The sequence below is a fragment of the Maniola hyperantus genome, chromosome 5 (assembly GCF_902806685.2).
Source record: "Maniola hyperantus chromosome 5, iAphHyp1.2, whole genome shotgun sequence".
Lineage (NCBI taxonomy): Eukaryota > Metazoa > Arthropoda > Insecta > Lepidoptera > Nymphalidae > Maniola > Maniola hyperantus.
The window spans coordinates 6,152,677-6,168,243 of record NC_048540.1 but is presented as its reverse complement, the minus strand read 5'-3'; the positions used below and the strand labels follow the sequence as shown (position 1 = coordinate 6,168,243).

At 37.1% G+C, this 15,567-nt stretch overlaps 1 protein-coding gene across 2 annotated transcripts in view; it reads left to right on the top strand.

The window, feature by feature from the left end:
* Window positions 1-9,795, top strand: part of LOC117982302 (very long chain fatty acid elongase AAEL008004-like) — a 70,230-nt gene extending 60,435 nt beyond the window's left edge. For both annotated transcript variants that reach the window (XM_034968643.2, XM_034968644.2), the window contains 2 exons: window positions 746-934; window positions 5,895-9,795. In XM_034968643.2, coding sequence (XP_034824534.1) covers window positions 746-934; window positions 5,895-6,023 — 318 coding nt within the window. In that variant the 3' untranslated portion in view covers window positions 6,024-9,795. The remainder of the gene's footprint in view (window positions 1-745; window positions 935-5,894) is intronic.
* The last annotated feature ends 5,772 nt before the right edge of the window (window positions 9,796-15,567 follow it).

Genomic DNA, 15,567 nt, shown 5'->3' with positions numbered 1-15,567 from the left:
CTTGGCGGCACGTCTTTTCGGGTAGTATAGTAACTAGGCTATAGTCTAGCTACGGCAGAAGTCTAAAAATTACCCCTGGCGGGAATCTAACTTCGAAAAATCGACTTAGCACACTGCGCCAGGAAAGTCGTCAAATACCAAAGCGTCATTAATAACCTTTTTACCCGACTACGGGCTTAAACTACTTTACCAGTCTATGTATGTTTGTTTTTTGTATGTATGTCTCGTTAACGTATGTTCCACCGTAGCGCCTAAACTACTGAGCTGACTTTGATGAATGAGATGTCAATCGATTCATTATTATGACATAGGCTAAACTAAAACAACAAAATCAATTTAACGGATGTTAAAGCCTGACCAGAAAAATAAAATACCTCGCCAGATTGCGGAAAATCCGTGGAACTAATTTAATCAAGACCATAACTTCACAATACTTATTGACCATAGACCATTTATACTAGTGGCGCTCCCAGACTAAGTTTTTTATATTTCTGGTCAGGCTTTACACCCAAAAAAGTGGAGGTCTCTGAATTTTGGTCTTGCTATTGTATCGAGTGGGATTTTAAATGAAAAAAGGGAAAATTTCAAGCTAATAAATATAAATATTATAGTACAAAGTTAAAGCAAGCAATTTTACTATATTTCAGCGTTTATGTCGGGAAGAGGAATAGTCGGGTTTTAGTTTTGTACTTTATCTTGTCTTCTTGAAGACTTAGTTTAATAATTTCGTTTTGTTTGGCTACAGGTACAATTCGTCCTTATCTTCAGTCACCAACTGCAGGTTCTGTTCCGGCCATCCTGCCAGTACCCGCGCGTGTTCGTGTACTGGATCGCGATGCACGGCTTCCTCTTCCTGTTCCTGTTCAGCGACTTCTACAAGGCGCGCTACAACAAGGCCGGTGGTAAACCGAAGAGGACCAACGGCCTTTGCATGGTATGTATTCGAATTTTGGCGATCAAGCTGACGCAGCTGAAATTCCTCAGCTTATAGCAGAGACCGAATGTCGCCTGCTTATCGGTGTTTTAACGGATAGATTTTGGAGAGTGCGTGCTTAGGAACTTCACAACCTTGTTCCTCCATCATTGTTATTACACTACCACTATTATATCATAAACTAGTTGATGCCCGCGTTGATATAGGTTTTTAAAAATCCCGTCGGAACTTTTGGTTTTTCAGGACAAAAGTAGCCTATCCATTGTAGCCCGTCCCCGGGATGCATGGTACCAAATTTCGTATAACATTTAAACGGATGATTCTTTAAAAATCCCGTGGGATCACCACGAGTTATGAATGCAAATCCCTACAGCATCAGGTTAAAAAGTTGGGTCCTCGAGTTCAACGATAGTTTTTACTTGGTAGGTACTTCCAACATCAATTTGTAACTGACAAATTCTAAATCCCATCAGTTTGGTGGTTAGGTCCCAAATCCAGATTGAAACGTTGGGTCAATTTTTTATGGTTCAATGTCGCAAAGTTTCTCTATCGATTAAAAAGAAATTACGCTAAATCGATTCAGAAATCTCAGAGATTTCGGTGTACAATCCTCTACTTGTCTGTAAAAGTTCCGTCAAAATAGGTTCAGCCGCTCCGAAGATTAGCTCGTTCAGACAGACAGACAAAAAATTTAAAAACGTCTGATTCAGTTATGTTACAGTTTAAATAACCATATTAGCTTAATATGAGGTAGTTATTTCAAAATTACAGATAGACACTTCAATTTTATTTATTAGTGAGTATAAATTATTTATTGGGTAAAATGCTCTGTTGCTACAAGAATTCCATAAATTCAAACAATCACAACAATTGACATACTTGTATCAATGTGATAATCACAGTTTACTAATCAACTTTTATTGAATTAATAAATGATGCATCCATTCATTCGTGATTCGGAGATTGCTGCTCCTAGGTTTGCAAAAGTCCTTCGATATTTGACTGACGAAAACCTTAGAGTGCCATAATCAATTGTCAAACTAAGGTCTTCCAAACCTGTTGACTTTGTAGTCAATAAATGATCTTTATTGGCTAAAAAGTCAAAGGTTTGGCCTTCTGGTCTGACTTCTTGCCAAACTTGAGGATTAACTAGTCGAACCGATTTGCGTCGAAACTTCGGTCATTGACGATCATGTTTTATTTGCCAGTCTTTATCCTTCTAAGTTATTTACTGCTAAAAATATTCTATTCGGAAGCTTATACACTATACATATGTCATACCGCTTTACCTAGATAGTACGCGTGCAAAACAAGTAGTCCAGTCTGAAGTTGCAACATGGAGGTTTGCGCAGGTCATAGACTAAGGATTTAATACACAAGCCTGGCAGAGATATGTTTTTATACAATACGAAGTCATACAGCTCGTGTTCAGATTAGACTACTTGTTCTGCACGCGATCAGCTTAACAGATAAATCGTTTCATTGATATGAATTAATTAATTATCACCAGGCCAAAAGTACAAAATCAATAAATAACCTTTTCAAATAAAACCACTTTTAAATTTTCCTTAAAAGAGCTATTATTATAAAAAGGTCAATTATTAAAATATTTTAAGAAGTTATTTATTGCTTCCTTCTATAAATCATCATTAGTGTAATAAATTATAACCAAAATTAATAAAGTGAAATTATTTTATTGCAGGTCATAGACCCATATGAAACATGGTTAGATATCGGTAAACAACGAGATGCTTTTGTATATAAAGAACTATACATATCTATACATTAAAAAAAAGCATCAAATGACTTGTCTTTACGGACTGACTCGACTGATCTACCAACGCATACCCTAAACCGTTAGGGCTAGATTTTTCGCAAATTCTACCCGTAAGAGAGTTAAATAGGGTATGAAAGTCTGTCCTGTTTCAAGTTATATCCATGAAAATTATTTGTATATTTTGGACTTTCGGTTAAACATTACGAGATTTTTGAAAATTCTACTCCTAAGAGGATTAAATATGTTATGTTAAATCTGGTGTTTGGGCGTTTGGTTAAAAATTTAGAAAAAAAAACATGTTTCAGGATTTTTGGAAGAATTTCCGAAAATCAGCCCTTTGGTGGAATCACCTTTGGGGTAGATTTTCAAAAGTTGTACTTACGTGGACTCATCTATAATAAATAGTACGCGACAAGTTGAAATAGCAGTCGGGGAGGGAACACCCCGCTCACCCGCTCAGCTCCGCGCTAACCCGGTGCGGGCGAGCGCGGCTCACGTGCGTGTGTGCGGGACTTCCCACCGCCTCATACCCCGATTGCCATCTCAACCTGTCGCGGACTATAGTTGTGATATTTATGAGTAAGGTGCACAAGTTACCTACGTAGTAGGGAATTTTTGTGTGTTAAACTCTGTGCACATACATAATTCAGTAGATATTTAAATATGTATATCGATCATTTGTAAAAAAACGTGACATAGTTTTTTTTTATATGTACCTAGGTACATTAATATTCATTTGTCAATGAGAACATATTGATGTATGTTAATGTTTTCGATGTTTTTAAGGACATTGACCGGCCGTGTATATTGGACATTATACATTCGTTCAAGGTACACATTATATTTAAATAGGAAGAATGAGGATATCCATTTTTGTTGCTAATTAGCTTAGTGTTATGATATGTTCAAGGTATTTCCACCGAGTATGCAAAATTAATCATAGTAATAATATGTGTACAACTTGATGTCTGCGACTTCTTCCGCGCGGATTTAGATTTTTAAAAATCCCCTAAGTTGTTTTCCCGAGAAGTAAAAAATAACATATACCTAACTCTTCAGAAAGGTTTCTTAACTAAGGTGCAGGTCATGCAAAAAAATCACGTCGATCCGTTGCTCTGCGGCGTGATTGAAGGATAAACCAACAAACAAACACACTTATATATACAAATACAACAATATTTAATTTTAAACAATATTGCCTGTGTGATGTGATGACGTATTGTACATAAAATAAAGTTACAAAGTGTTCTAGAAGTTAGCTACTTCATTTGGTAAATAATTCACTAATCACTTGCCTCGGAATCCAAAGAAGCCGTGGCTTGCGATTCATTATAAATGTTATGATTGGTTTATCACAAAAAAATGACAGTTATTTATATATTATATATTTATTATATTTACGCGTAGATTTTTATACTAAAAAAACCGGCTAAGTGCGAGTCAGACTCGGGCAACGAGGATTCCGTACTACAGTCGTATTTTTTCGACATTTTGCACGATAATTCATAAACTATGAAACAAAAATAAATAAAAATCTGTTTTAGAATGTACAGGTGAAGACCTTTCATATGATACCTACCCCACTTGATATAGTTATTTCACTTCGAAAGTTAAAATACTAATTATTAGTTCATGATCACAATTTAATTTTTTTCTGTGTGATGTAACCACAAATTCACGGTTTTCAGATTTTTCCCCAAATCTCAGCTATAAGAACTATCTATCTAGGTAGTACTATCTATTTCATGATTCCAGGTCAACGGGAAGTACCCTGTAGGTTTCTTGACAGACCGACAGACAGACAACAAAGTGTATAAGGGTTCCGTTTTTCCTTTTGAGGTACGGAACCCTAAAAATATAATTATAATAGAATTCCACTTGTTATTTAAACTCAGGTTGATGAGCTCGAAGTTTTTTTTGCAAAACCGTTTATTTTTTCAAAGAATTTATTATCATATACGTAAGTTATAATATAATTTGCCATCAATGTCCGGAATCACTTTTTACGTGTTTTAGAAATCTATATAAAAGAGTATTCTTCTAAATCAATGTTCAAACAATACCATTAATTTAAAAGACTATAGCTTAATAATTACGCAGAACAAAATGGTCTTCTTCGATTTTAAATAATTTTATGTTTCCAAAAACTACAGTTATTTAACTGCATTCAACTTTAGACTGACTAAGCTAGTCTCTATACAATCCCGACATGGCAAAATATTTCCATAGTAGTAAAATGATACGAATCAAGAACTGTTTTTCGCATTTATTCAAATAAGTGACCGTCACCGATTCCGCCAACATCATTTTGCAACCGTGAACCAAACTCATTTCAATATACATATTATGTAATGCTTTAGCAATCGCTCGGACACATGCAACACACAAGAATATTTCGCTGTATATTTTATTGCTTTCTATTACGTATTAAGACAAAAATTCAGGTGACATATTGTCATTGCGTTAGAAGCAATTAAAACAGAACAGCCATCACATTTAAAGAGATCTGTAGAAGACAACGGTTGCTCAAACTCAAAGTTTATAGTGTCGTAGATACGAATAGAATCTTCTTTGACTCACACTGAAGCTACTCGACGGTTTCTCGGTGCGTTGCGGCGCCGCACCGCTGTGGATTTGAGTATTGAGTGCCACACTGGCACTGCGTTGCCGCCTCGGGAGAGAGTATCGCGTTGCACTGCACCACTCGTCTCTGGTCCCAAGTCCGTTGCGCATACGGTGCGGCGCCGCACGACGTCGTAACGCATCGTGTGGCATGCGCGCTTATAATTGGTCGGCCTGAATAGATGGCTTAGCTTCAGGGATGGCGATGTTGAGATATCTGTAAATTCTGACGTCCTATATCTAAAACAAAGAAGTACTTTATGAGTATTATCGCCAAAAATATAATAAAAAATCCTACAGAAGCCCAAGGCTTTTAGTTATTTTTTGTTTTGTCCTACGTAGTTAACTTATTGAAAATTTAGTTTTAAATTCCCGCGTTTTTGGCGATAACTCTTAAACTATTTTTTCCCGCCGAATTTTTAAGTGCTTTTTAGATATAGGACGGCGGAATTGACTTTTAACTTAGTTGTTTCCGTGCTACATGACCGTAGTAGTACCTTCGACTACCGTAGACGTAAATATCTAACCTATACTGAATTTTCATTTATATTTTGTTTACAGACTGTTTTGGAGGAAAGCAGTTCCCTAAACGGCAAGAACGGCTACAAACACGAAGAGGGCTCCGCAGTGCCCAACTCATACGCGTCGTCGGCTGCGGACGCGTTTGTAAGGCGCCGACCGTTGCCCTAGTGCCCCGACCTACGCTCAGCTGTGGCAGCTCTGCGCTCGACGGCCATCCGTCCGGGTCCCGGATACGTCTCCATTGTAATCATATCTGAGTTACATTCGGATAGTATCTCGATTTGATTCTGCCATTCTTTAAACAGCTTATATATTGTGTTTCCTTTTAATGCTAAACTCTATTTTATACGCTGTTACATTCGATGTTTTGATACTCTCGATTTCTTCCCGTGATCCGGGATTCTGCGATTTTAGCGATGGCAGCCCTATCCGTGAAGCTGTTTTCACAAGCTGTCAAGGGCAATCCAAATATATTAGGTTAGGCGAAACTGTTCGAGGTGGTAACGATTATTCTCTTTGTCGTGACGATGACCGTGTCATATGGAGGGGCTCCAGTCACATAATAGGGTTAACCTTGTTTAACTAAATCTGGTGACCTCAATACTTCCCGTAATAGTACTCCCCTCTCCCCTCTAAACTTACCGCTAGCTTTAATTAAAGTTGAGGCAGTCTCAACCGCCTTAGCCGACAGTGGTACCGTTTCGGGTCCCCTTAGTCTAAAAGTTATTATTAGCATTTGCGACATAGTTAGAACCCGCCTTTTAAATTATCCGGGGGTCTGTCTCTGTACTGTAAAATCGTGTGCACAGTTTAGCGTGTCCCACCGGAACATTTGTACATAAAAATATACTTTTAGTTCGCGACAGGTTGACATGGCAATCGGGGTATGAGGTGAGTCGTGCTGGGGGACGCCCCGCGAACTCGCGCTGATTATAATCGACCGCGTTTATCGACTTCAGTTGCCTGTTCGTTACGTGTAAAAATAAAATAACTAATAATCCATTCTCAAACACGTGAACTAGCCTAAAAAATATTAAAATATTGTAATACTGACATGAAAAATATTTTTTAGAAAAACACTGGATAGGGCTGTGTTATACTGGCATATCGAAAAGCTCATTTAAATTGGATTGTGATGAATAAAATGTCACTTTTAAAAAAGGTGGTAATAATTTTACTCTCATTTTATTGCGTACCAAAAAAAACGATATTGATTACCCGGTAGCTGATGTCACTTCACCAGAAAATTGCCATCTCGGCCTGTCGCGTACAATAACTTCATGAAAATGTACAATAATACTTCGCACAGTGGGGGTATGTAAGGCCGCCTGATGTGCGCTAGTCATTACGTCGCGTCTCCGAGTCCATGTCGCTGTTATTATATTACCGATGTCTCCCTGAACTTGTTTCAATTTGAAGTTTTGCTTTGAATGCAAACGGATTTGATATATCGACTACAAGCTCGCACGTTGTTCTCATATGCGTCTAAGGCTGAGATCTATAGAGTGCACTTTGACTTTGCTCAGACTTAAGATTGAGTTAAAACGAGACCGATTTATGTATCTGTCTCGTTTTAACGCTATCTTAAATCTAAACAAAGTCTGAGTGCGCTCTATAGATATCACCCTGAATGGGTAGCCAGTTGGCAAGTTTTATCCGTAAAGTTAAGATTTTAAACCATAATGCGTTGTTCCCATTCGACCTCGAGAATTGTGTCATCGAATGCCTTACATTATTATTTTAAGTACAAACACTAGACTATGAATCGTTGAATTACTAGTTATCTTGTAAATGTTATATCGGTTTCGGAGATAAGTATAATTTTCCTTTAATGTATTTGTATATAATAATTTGAGATGGCGGTATGCCATCTAAATGTTTTAATGTAAACTTTGCTGGTAGCGAAGTGAACTATTGTACATACGATGAATGAATCATGTTCTAGCAATGGTGTTGTTTTACTGCTTTATGTATTAAATGCCTCAGGTTTATATTATGTACATGTAATTTTTATGGTCAAGTTTATGAGTCTTAATCATAATGTTACCATAGAGTTCTCGAAATCCAGTGTCATTTATTAATTTCGATTTTGTTTTTTATGTGCTATCAAGCATTTATTATAATTTTCATTTTGTATACCAATTACAATGTAATACTTACGTAAGTCGAACAAATGATATTAACGGTTTTAAATATTGTATTCGTATAAAATCACTAACATATTTATATTAGCAATTTTATTATAAGGAACCTTGGCACACACAATACATGATAATTGCGAATAAGTTGAGTTGACACACAAAATGCTTATTAGAAAATTTTAAAATCTATTTTAGAAACTTGTTGTAGAGATTATTAAAGAAAAATAGATCCTTAGCCGTTAAAATTAAACGTTAATACGAACAGATTATACAAATATGGAATTAAATAATTCCTGTATTTAGTATTAGATGTTACAACGTCAACTCAACTTATTTTTAAAATAAACGGCATAAAGGGTAAGGGATGAATTATTTAGGAACTTGCGCCGTTCTGCCGCCGAATTTTAAACAATCTTAATTGATTTACCTAATCAAATGTAATAGACAGATAGACAAATAATAGATAAAAAATCAGAGGATCCCAGTCTCAAAGCTGACTGGCTCAAAATATCACGGTACAATAAAGTCTAACCAAAGCTTGGATTGGATTGCATGTACCATATCTCTGACTTTTTATTATTATTTAGCAGTTGAAGCATAGCTGGTATTGTTTTAACAAGCATCAGTTAAAACAAGATGCGTACTACTAGATTCGTTTTAGGAGCTGGACACACTTGAAACTCTCCCACGCTACAAAAGTAGTGTATATTACGAACAAAACTGAAAACACCACAAACACGACGCGATGTTTTGTCGAGTGTTTGTACTGTTTCTGTGTGTTTAGAATGCGATTTTACATCTCACCAACGTTAATAGAATTCGAGTGTCGAACCAATAATGTCAAAGAAAAATGGACCTAAGTGTCCTTGGCTTAAAGTCAAAAATTCTGTGAAACCTATTTTAATTTCACACGGTCTCCGATTGGCGCTGGATCTAGATGTTAAAAGAAGGCCATTACCAGCTTCGACGCTCGAATCAGCGTTCTAGCTGACGTTAGCTAGCGTTGTAGCTACGTTTTGAGATGTTAAATCTAAGCAAGGTACTAGTCCACTAGGGCCGAATCGAGTCGCATTAAGAATTCCGTGCTTTTCTATTCGAACAAATTTTAGTCTTGACCGATCGGCACGCTACGGTTATTTGGAGTCTTTCAAATAGGCAAATAAATGCGATTCAATTCGGTGCCCAAATTGAAAGATGGCTTTTCAATTGTGTTTCGGACTTGGGCCAAAAGTCACAACCGCGACGTGACGTCGCATAGTCAAAAACTGCGAACGTGATTAGCGTATACGAAGCGAATCGATCCGTCCGGGTAGTAAGACGGTAATCGTAGTTTTACAATAATCACAAAACAAGTAATCCAATCTGAAGTTACAACAGGTCATAGACAAGACTATTAAATACACAAGCCCGGCTTGCGAATTCGCATCGCGGTATTGAGTTCTGGCCCTCAGGCGCCATCTCCACGGACGAGAGAATGGCGGCGAGTCTCGCCGTGTCACAAAATTCGATACAAACTATGGGCCTGTCTCCACAGGGCGATACTATCGCGGCTATAGATATTTTGTATCGAATTTTGTCGCCGCAGTTCTCTCGTCCGTAGCACCTTAATTACTGTATTGATAATGTGTTGATTTAGTATCACGTTTTGGTGTTATAATGCTTGATGTGTGGTATGGTCGGCAAACGGTCGCTTTGGGCGGAAGTAGGCGGAGCACTGCGACACGATGCTCAAATATTTGCTGCGAGTTCACTATTTTGCAACCTTTATTTATTATTTTAATAAAGTACTTTATAAAATTTTGGCTGTCGTTATTTTTTCCCAAACAAGTTAACCACCACCTACACTTTTTTTTATAAGCCTTGATGGCTACACTCCAAGTACGAGTATATATATATTTGCATAAGGCTGTAAAGGTTTTGTCTGTCGCCAAAGTATCAGTTTGCATGACGAATATACATAGGAGGAACTGCAGATTTTATAACCCCTGGCCTAGTCTAATCAACCGTCAGTCATCATTCAAATTCTATCGTCTGATAGATGAAATATCCATGTGGGGTCCATAGGTCCATATAATTTACTCCAGGATTGTCTTATAGACAAACTAGATGATGACTGCTACTTCGTCCGCGTGGTTTTAGGCTTTTAAAGTGGGAACTTTTTTCGGGATAAATTTTCAAAAAAAAAGTATAAGCCGACTTCAATAAGAAATCAAAAACTAACAAATAAAATTATTTTTTGCTTTTTAGTGTTTGTTTATAGAAGTTAGCTTTTATTTTAATTTTTGAATTTTTTTATTTCACAATATGCTACGCCTGGTTAAAACCTAATGTTTACTAAGCTATTACCGTTAGTACTATTACATAATATTCTGTGCTATTACGCTGATCGCGAGCAAGTCACTCTTATTCATTGAGGAGTTGCGTTCTCCATCTCCGAAGATTTTCTTCAGATCTTTACCAAATTGAAATGTGACTACCTCTGAAGTATGTCCTACAAAAAAGTCATCAAAATAGGTTCATAATTGACGGAGTAATCGCATGACAAAATAAAAATTGCCTCCTCCTTTTTTGAAGTCGGTTAAAAAAGTAGCCTCCCATCCCTGGGATAGAAGCTACTTCTGTACCAAGTTTTGGCAAAGTCAGAGTTTAGTTGGCCCGTAAAAAGCTAGCAAACACAATTGTGGGCTATTACCTAGGTATGTATCATAAAGATGTTAAGACATTTAGGTATACAATAGAAAATTTGACTGAGTTACAAGTAAAGTTAATTCAAGTACCTACTTAAGTAGTACTTAGATAGATATACCTAGCTATCTACACAAATAAGCTGTTGATACGTTTGTGTAAAGTACCTACCTATCTTTAAAATATAAATAAATATTTGCTCTAAATTCAAACAAGTTCGTGTAAATAATGAGTTATATTGTATTTTTCTTATATCATCTTCCAAATATTTTTTTACAAAACTGTACTTAATAGGTAACCAATACAACAACGTAGTAGGCTCCTAAGTAGGTAGGTACTCTATGTGTATTACTTAAGTAGGTATTTATATTTATTTAAAGTCATTAAGTAGATACATAGGTACATACCTAACTTTTCGACCAGATAAAAGTGCAATTTTCTCTGTTTAATCTATAAAATTATTACTTATAATATAATATTATTCTTTAACCTACGTTATAACGTACCTTGTGCTAAAGTTCCGTTACAAATTTACCGAATTAAGGTCTCAAAAGTTGTTTATCATGGTCTACTTCCCGTTATAAATAAAAAATAGGTTTGTCAGATAAACTTGTCCATAATAAATAATACATTGGTGATATATTATATTTACCACTATAAAGCTTATTTACATAAAAAAAAGTAAAACCACGTGAGTAGATCAGAGCTGACAAGGAGCTGACGGTTATTGTTCTATATTATACTTAATAATCTTTTCTCAAACATGTATGGAAATATTGTCATTATTTTCGAAAAAAGAACACGCGAAGTATCGAATTTTCGGACAAAGAAAATCAAATCCATTGCAGGAGCGTTTTTTGAATTTGGAACATTACAACGCTCCTGCAATGTTGTATGAAACGGCGTGCTGAGCCATAAATGCGCTTGCCTGTCGGCACAGATGATTGAAAAAATATTGGCGGCAAAGCTGAAAAAATCGTCTTGATTTGTTATTTAGTAATAGCACAAAATATGTAATGGTAGTAATTAGTAGGCATCTACTTAATAAATATAAATTTAATAATAATTAAAATGAATTCCAACGGTTCAGAGAGTGAAATGGAGATTGATTGTACTCCACCAGATTTAAGATCAGAAGCCAAATTGGCAATGGAAAACCTGCTTCTAGCGAAGTCAAAAGAAAAATACATGAAAGTAGGTACCTACCTATATTATGAAAATTTTACGAGTTGGAAAAACGAGAAAATGGTGAAGACATTATGGGCAATTTATTCCATGCTGAAATGTACAGTTCGTGTTAAATTAAATTTACCTAATGTTTAATACAAAAAGTGTGTTTTATTTCCCTGCATTCTTTTGAGAAAAGCACTATATATATGCCTCGGCGGGAAATGGCAATTGCCTGTCTCGAATTTAGTGAAGTCCTCGCCTGCGGCTCGGCATTCAAACTCATACTCGACCTGCAATTGCCTACCTCCCGGCCTTTACAATAATGTACTATTAAATACCTAGTAGGTATTATAATTCATACTAATATTAAGTATTTTTATTTACACGAAAGTTTGTTGGGCTATCTGTCTGTCTGGCTATTTGTCTGCTAACTTTTCAAGGCTCATCATCCATTCAACCGATTTTGACGTTTGATACATTCCAGTGACGGACATAGGTCATGAAAAATCAAAGAGTCCCCACGAGATTCTTTAAAACCTAAATCCACGTGGATGAAGTCACCCATGATCTATTTGGTACAGAGATAGCTCGCATCCTGGAGACGGACATACCTACCTAGGATCCTTTTAATCCCGGTAAGTTTCGTTTTTTAAAAATCCCGAATTTCTGGGATATAAAGTGTAGGCACGGAGTAAGGATGATATTGTTGTTTTACTCTTCTTATACTGTAGTCTAGGCAGCTACCTACATCCGTCTCCGGAATGCAAGTTAGTTAATCTACGTACCAAATTTTAACTTTTTCATCTTGCGCTGGTGCACTTCGACCGCCCGTTGTGCCAGATCCTTTTTCCACGGTCATGCACACTGTGGAATCAACTCCCTTCGGCGGTGTTCCCATTAGATTGCAACATGGAGGCGGACCAACAAATTCCTGAAAAGCTGGCAACGAATAGGCGGTTCCTCTGGTGCTGCAGATGTTCATGGGCGGCGGTAATTACTTAACATCAGGTGACCCGCCTGCTCGTTTGCTCGCTGTTTTTATTTTTAACCTAACCTAAAAACCTACCTACTAAGCAGCTAAAGTGTACAGGACAAAACGTGGTGCAAAACAGCCCGCATGAATGCGTGCTAAATACGACTAATACCAACGTGACGACATTTTAGGCTTAGCACGGTCAGTGTCATCAGCATCACTGACTAAGTGACTAAGCATTTAGTTTAAGCAAATAATGCTCAGTAGGCATAATATTTACAAATTACTTACTACAAAATACAACGTAGTTAGGTACCTAATTCCATATTACCTATATGTTTATGATTTCTTTATATTTGTCAATGTAAAAATCTCAGAGCTTCAGATATTTTTATTGTTCATAAACATATAGGTAATGTTATGTTTGTGAACATTAAAAATATCTGAAGCTCTGATATTTTTATTGTTCATAGGGTAGGTGGGTACACTTTACGGGTAGGTAGGTACATATTAACTGCTACCTAGGTACCTAGTATTGCCATCAGATACAGAGCGACAAGGCTCTCTTGGCACTTGAATGACATTGACAGGAGGGCGCTGTTGGAGAACAAAGGCTTAGAATATTCAAACAAGAAGAAAGGGGACACTTGACGGCAACGTTACTTCCGATTTTCGCCACGCGCCAATTTAGCACTTGTCGCACTGTAAATACGCATTAGGTACCTAAATACGAATGCGAAACCTGATGAGGTTCGATCTACCAAAATGTTGATGTCACAGGAAAATGCTAAACACCCTGAGCTTGCTGATAGCAACCATAAGTAATATTAATAACATGTTATCGCTTGGTTAACATTAAACAAAACCAGTTTATGTTAATCGCGAACACAATGACGACATGGCCAGTTTTCTTAGCATAAATTGGAAATTTCCCATTAGGTAAAACGCACGAAGTGGATATAATATTGTATCACTTAGTACGCGACAGATCGAGATAATCGGGATGGGGACGCCCTGCACAGTGCACAGCCGCACAGCTTCCGCGTAAGGCAGTGGTCCGCCCGCCGACGATGAACGAGAAACGAGTAGAACTAGAAACTTAAACGAGTTGGCGATCAGCGGGAAGCGAGTGTGTAGTTTCGATAGTTTCGTCGCCGGGCTATAAGCGAGTGTGCAAGTGCGACGAGCGATTACTCGCGCTTTTCGCCAGCGCTCGCTCAGTACTGTGTGTGGGGCGTGGACAGCGGGTGCGGCCCATACCCCGATTGCCATCTCGACCTGTCGCGAACTATAGGTATATCATAATGATAATATGTGAGCAATATCCAAAAGTATGGTGTTGTGTATGTCGATTTTAAATTTCATGTAAAACGACGTTGAATGAAATCGCGAGAAGGTTAAGTACACCTTTCTGAATCCTTTTCTAATTAGGATGCTAATTGATTCAGTACGTAGCGAGCCTTAGCTATCTCAATCGCAGTGTAAACTGAAGTATGAAAAGATAGCGACGTGTTGGCTAAATTGGCTGCAATTGCTTATACAGTATGGTATAATATTAATAACATTGTAAATTGGAAACTTAAAAAGAGCAAACGCCGAGTTTCTTGCTGGTTCTTCTCGATAGGAACGGCATTCCAAACCAGCGGTAAATTAAACTACCTGGCGATTCAAAAGCACTTGTAAAAGTCGACTTGAATAAACCCTCACCCTCCGCACCGCAACCCGCACACCCTCAAGAGCCGTCCGTACAAGTGAACCAGGCTACCACGCTGATCGTGGAAACCACAGAATAATATAAATAGTACTTACACAGTTTAGTTTACGTAGTGGCCGTGGGCACAGCTAATGATTCAAAGTCTTGTGGTTATCGCAATTAGGTAACCACAAGACTGAGCTGGGTCAGTAAAAATTAAAACAAACTTTAAACAAGTTATAACCCTGAATTTTTAATTACTCACATCATGTATCAAGTTGTAGGTATAAGTAGAATAAGCGATTACTTAATTTGTATTTAGCAAAATCTTGTAACCTTGGCGGTGGCTTCTTCAGTAAAGATTTTTTATTTGCCTACCTGTTCCGTTTTGCTATTCAATCTTAATCTAGGAATCTTTTCGCTAGTTAATCTTTAAATATAATAAAGCAAAGTAGCTACCAATGTCTGCATATTGTGTATTCGCTAATTAAGTAGTTATCTCACTTAACTCACTAAACTTATTAATGGACTACTTACGTTGACCCGGCTTTGCACGGCGGGCTTACCTATTCCATAAATTCTAGAAACCAGCATAACAAGAGTCACTGAGCAGTTTAGGTAGGTAAGTAAGTATTATTTTTTTGTATTATGTTATGTACTACTATTATGAATGGTCAAAAGTCTAGTTTTTACTAAGCTATACATTGATCACGATCGATTTGCTGCTACCCGTTGAGGTGTTTCGTTTCCTCCATTTCTAAAACTATTCATCAAATCTTAACTAAGTAAATAAATCTATCTGTATAAGGGAAATCTGACAGTACAATCTTTAATCTATACTTTTATGTATAAAAGGAAAAGCTGGCTGACTGACTGACTGACTGACCTATCAATGCTGGACGGATCAGGCTGAAATTTGGCATACAGATAGTATAACGTAGACATCCGCTAAGAAACGAATTTTGAAAATTCAACCCCTAAGGGGATAAAATACGGTTTTGAAATTTGTGTAGTCCACGCGAATGAAGTCGCGGGAATCAGCTAGTAAGA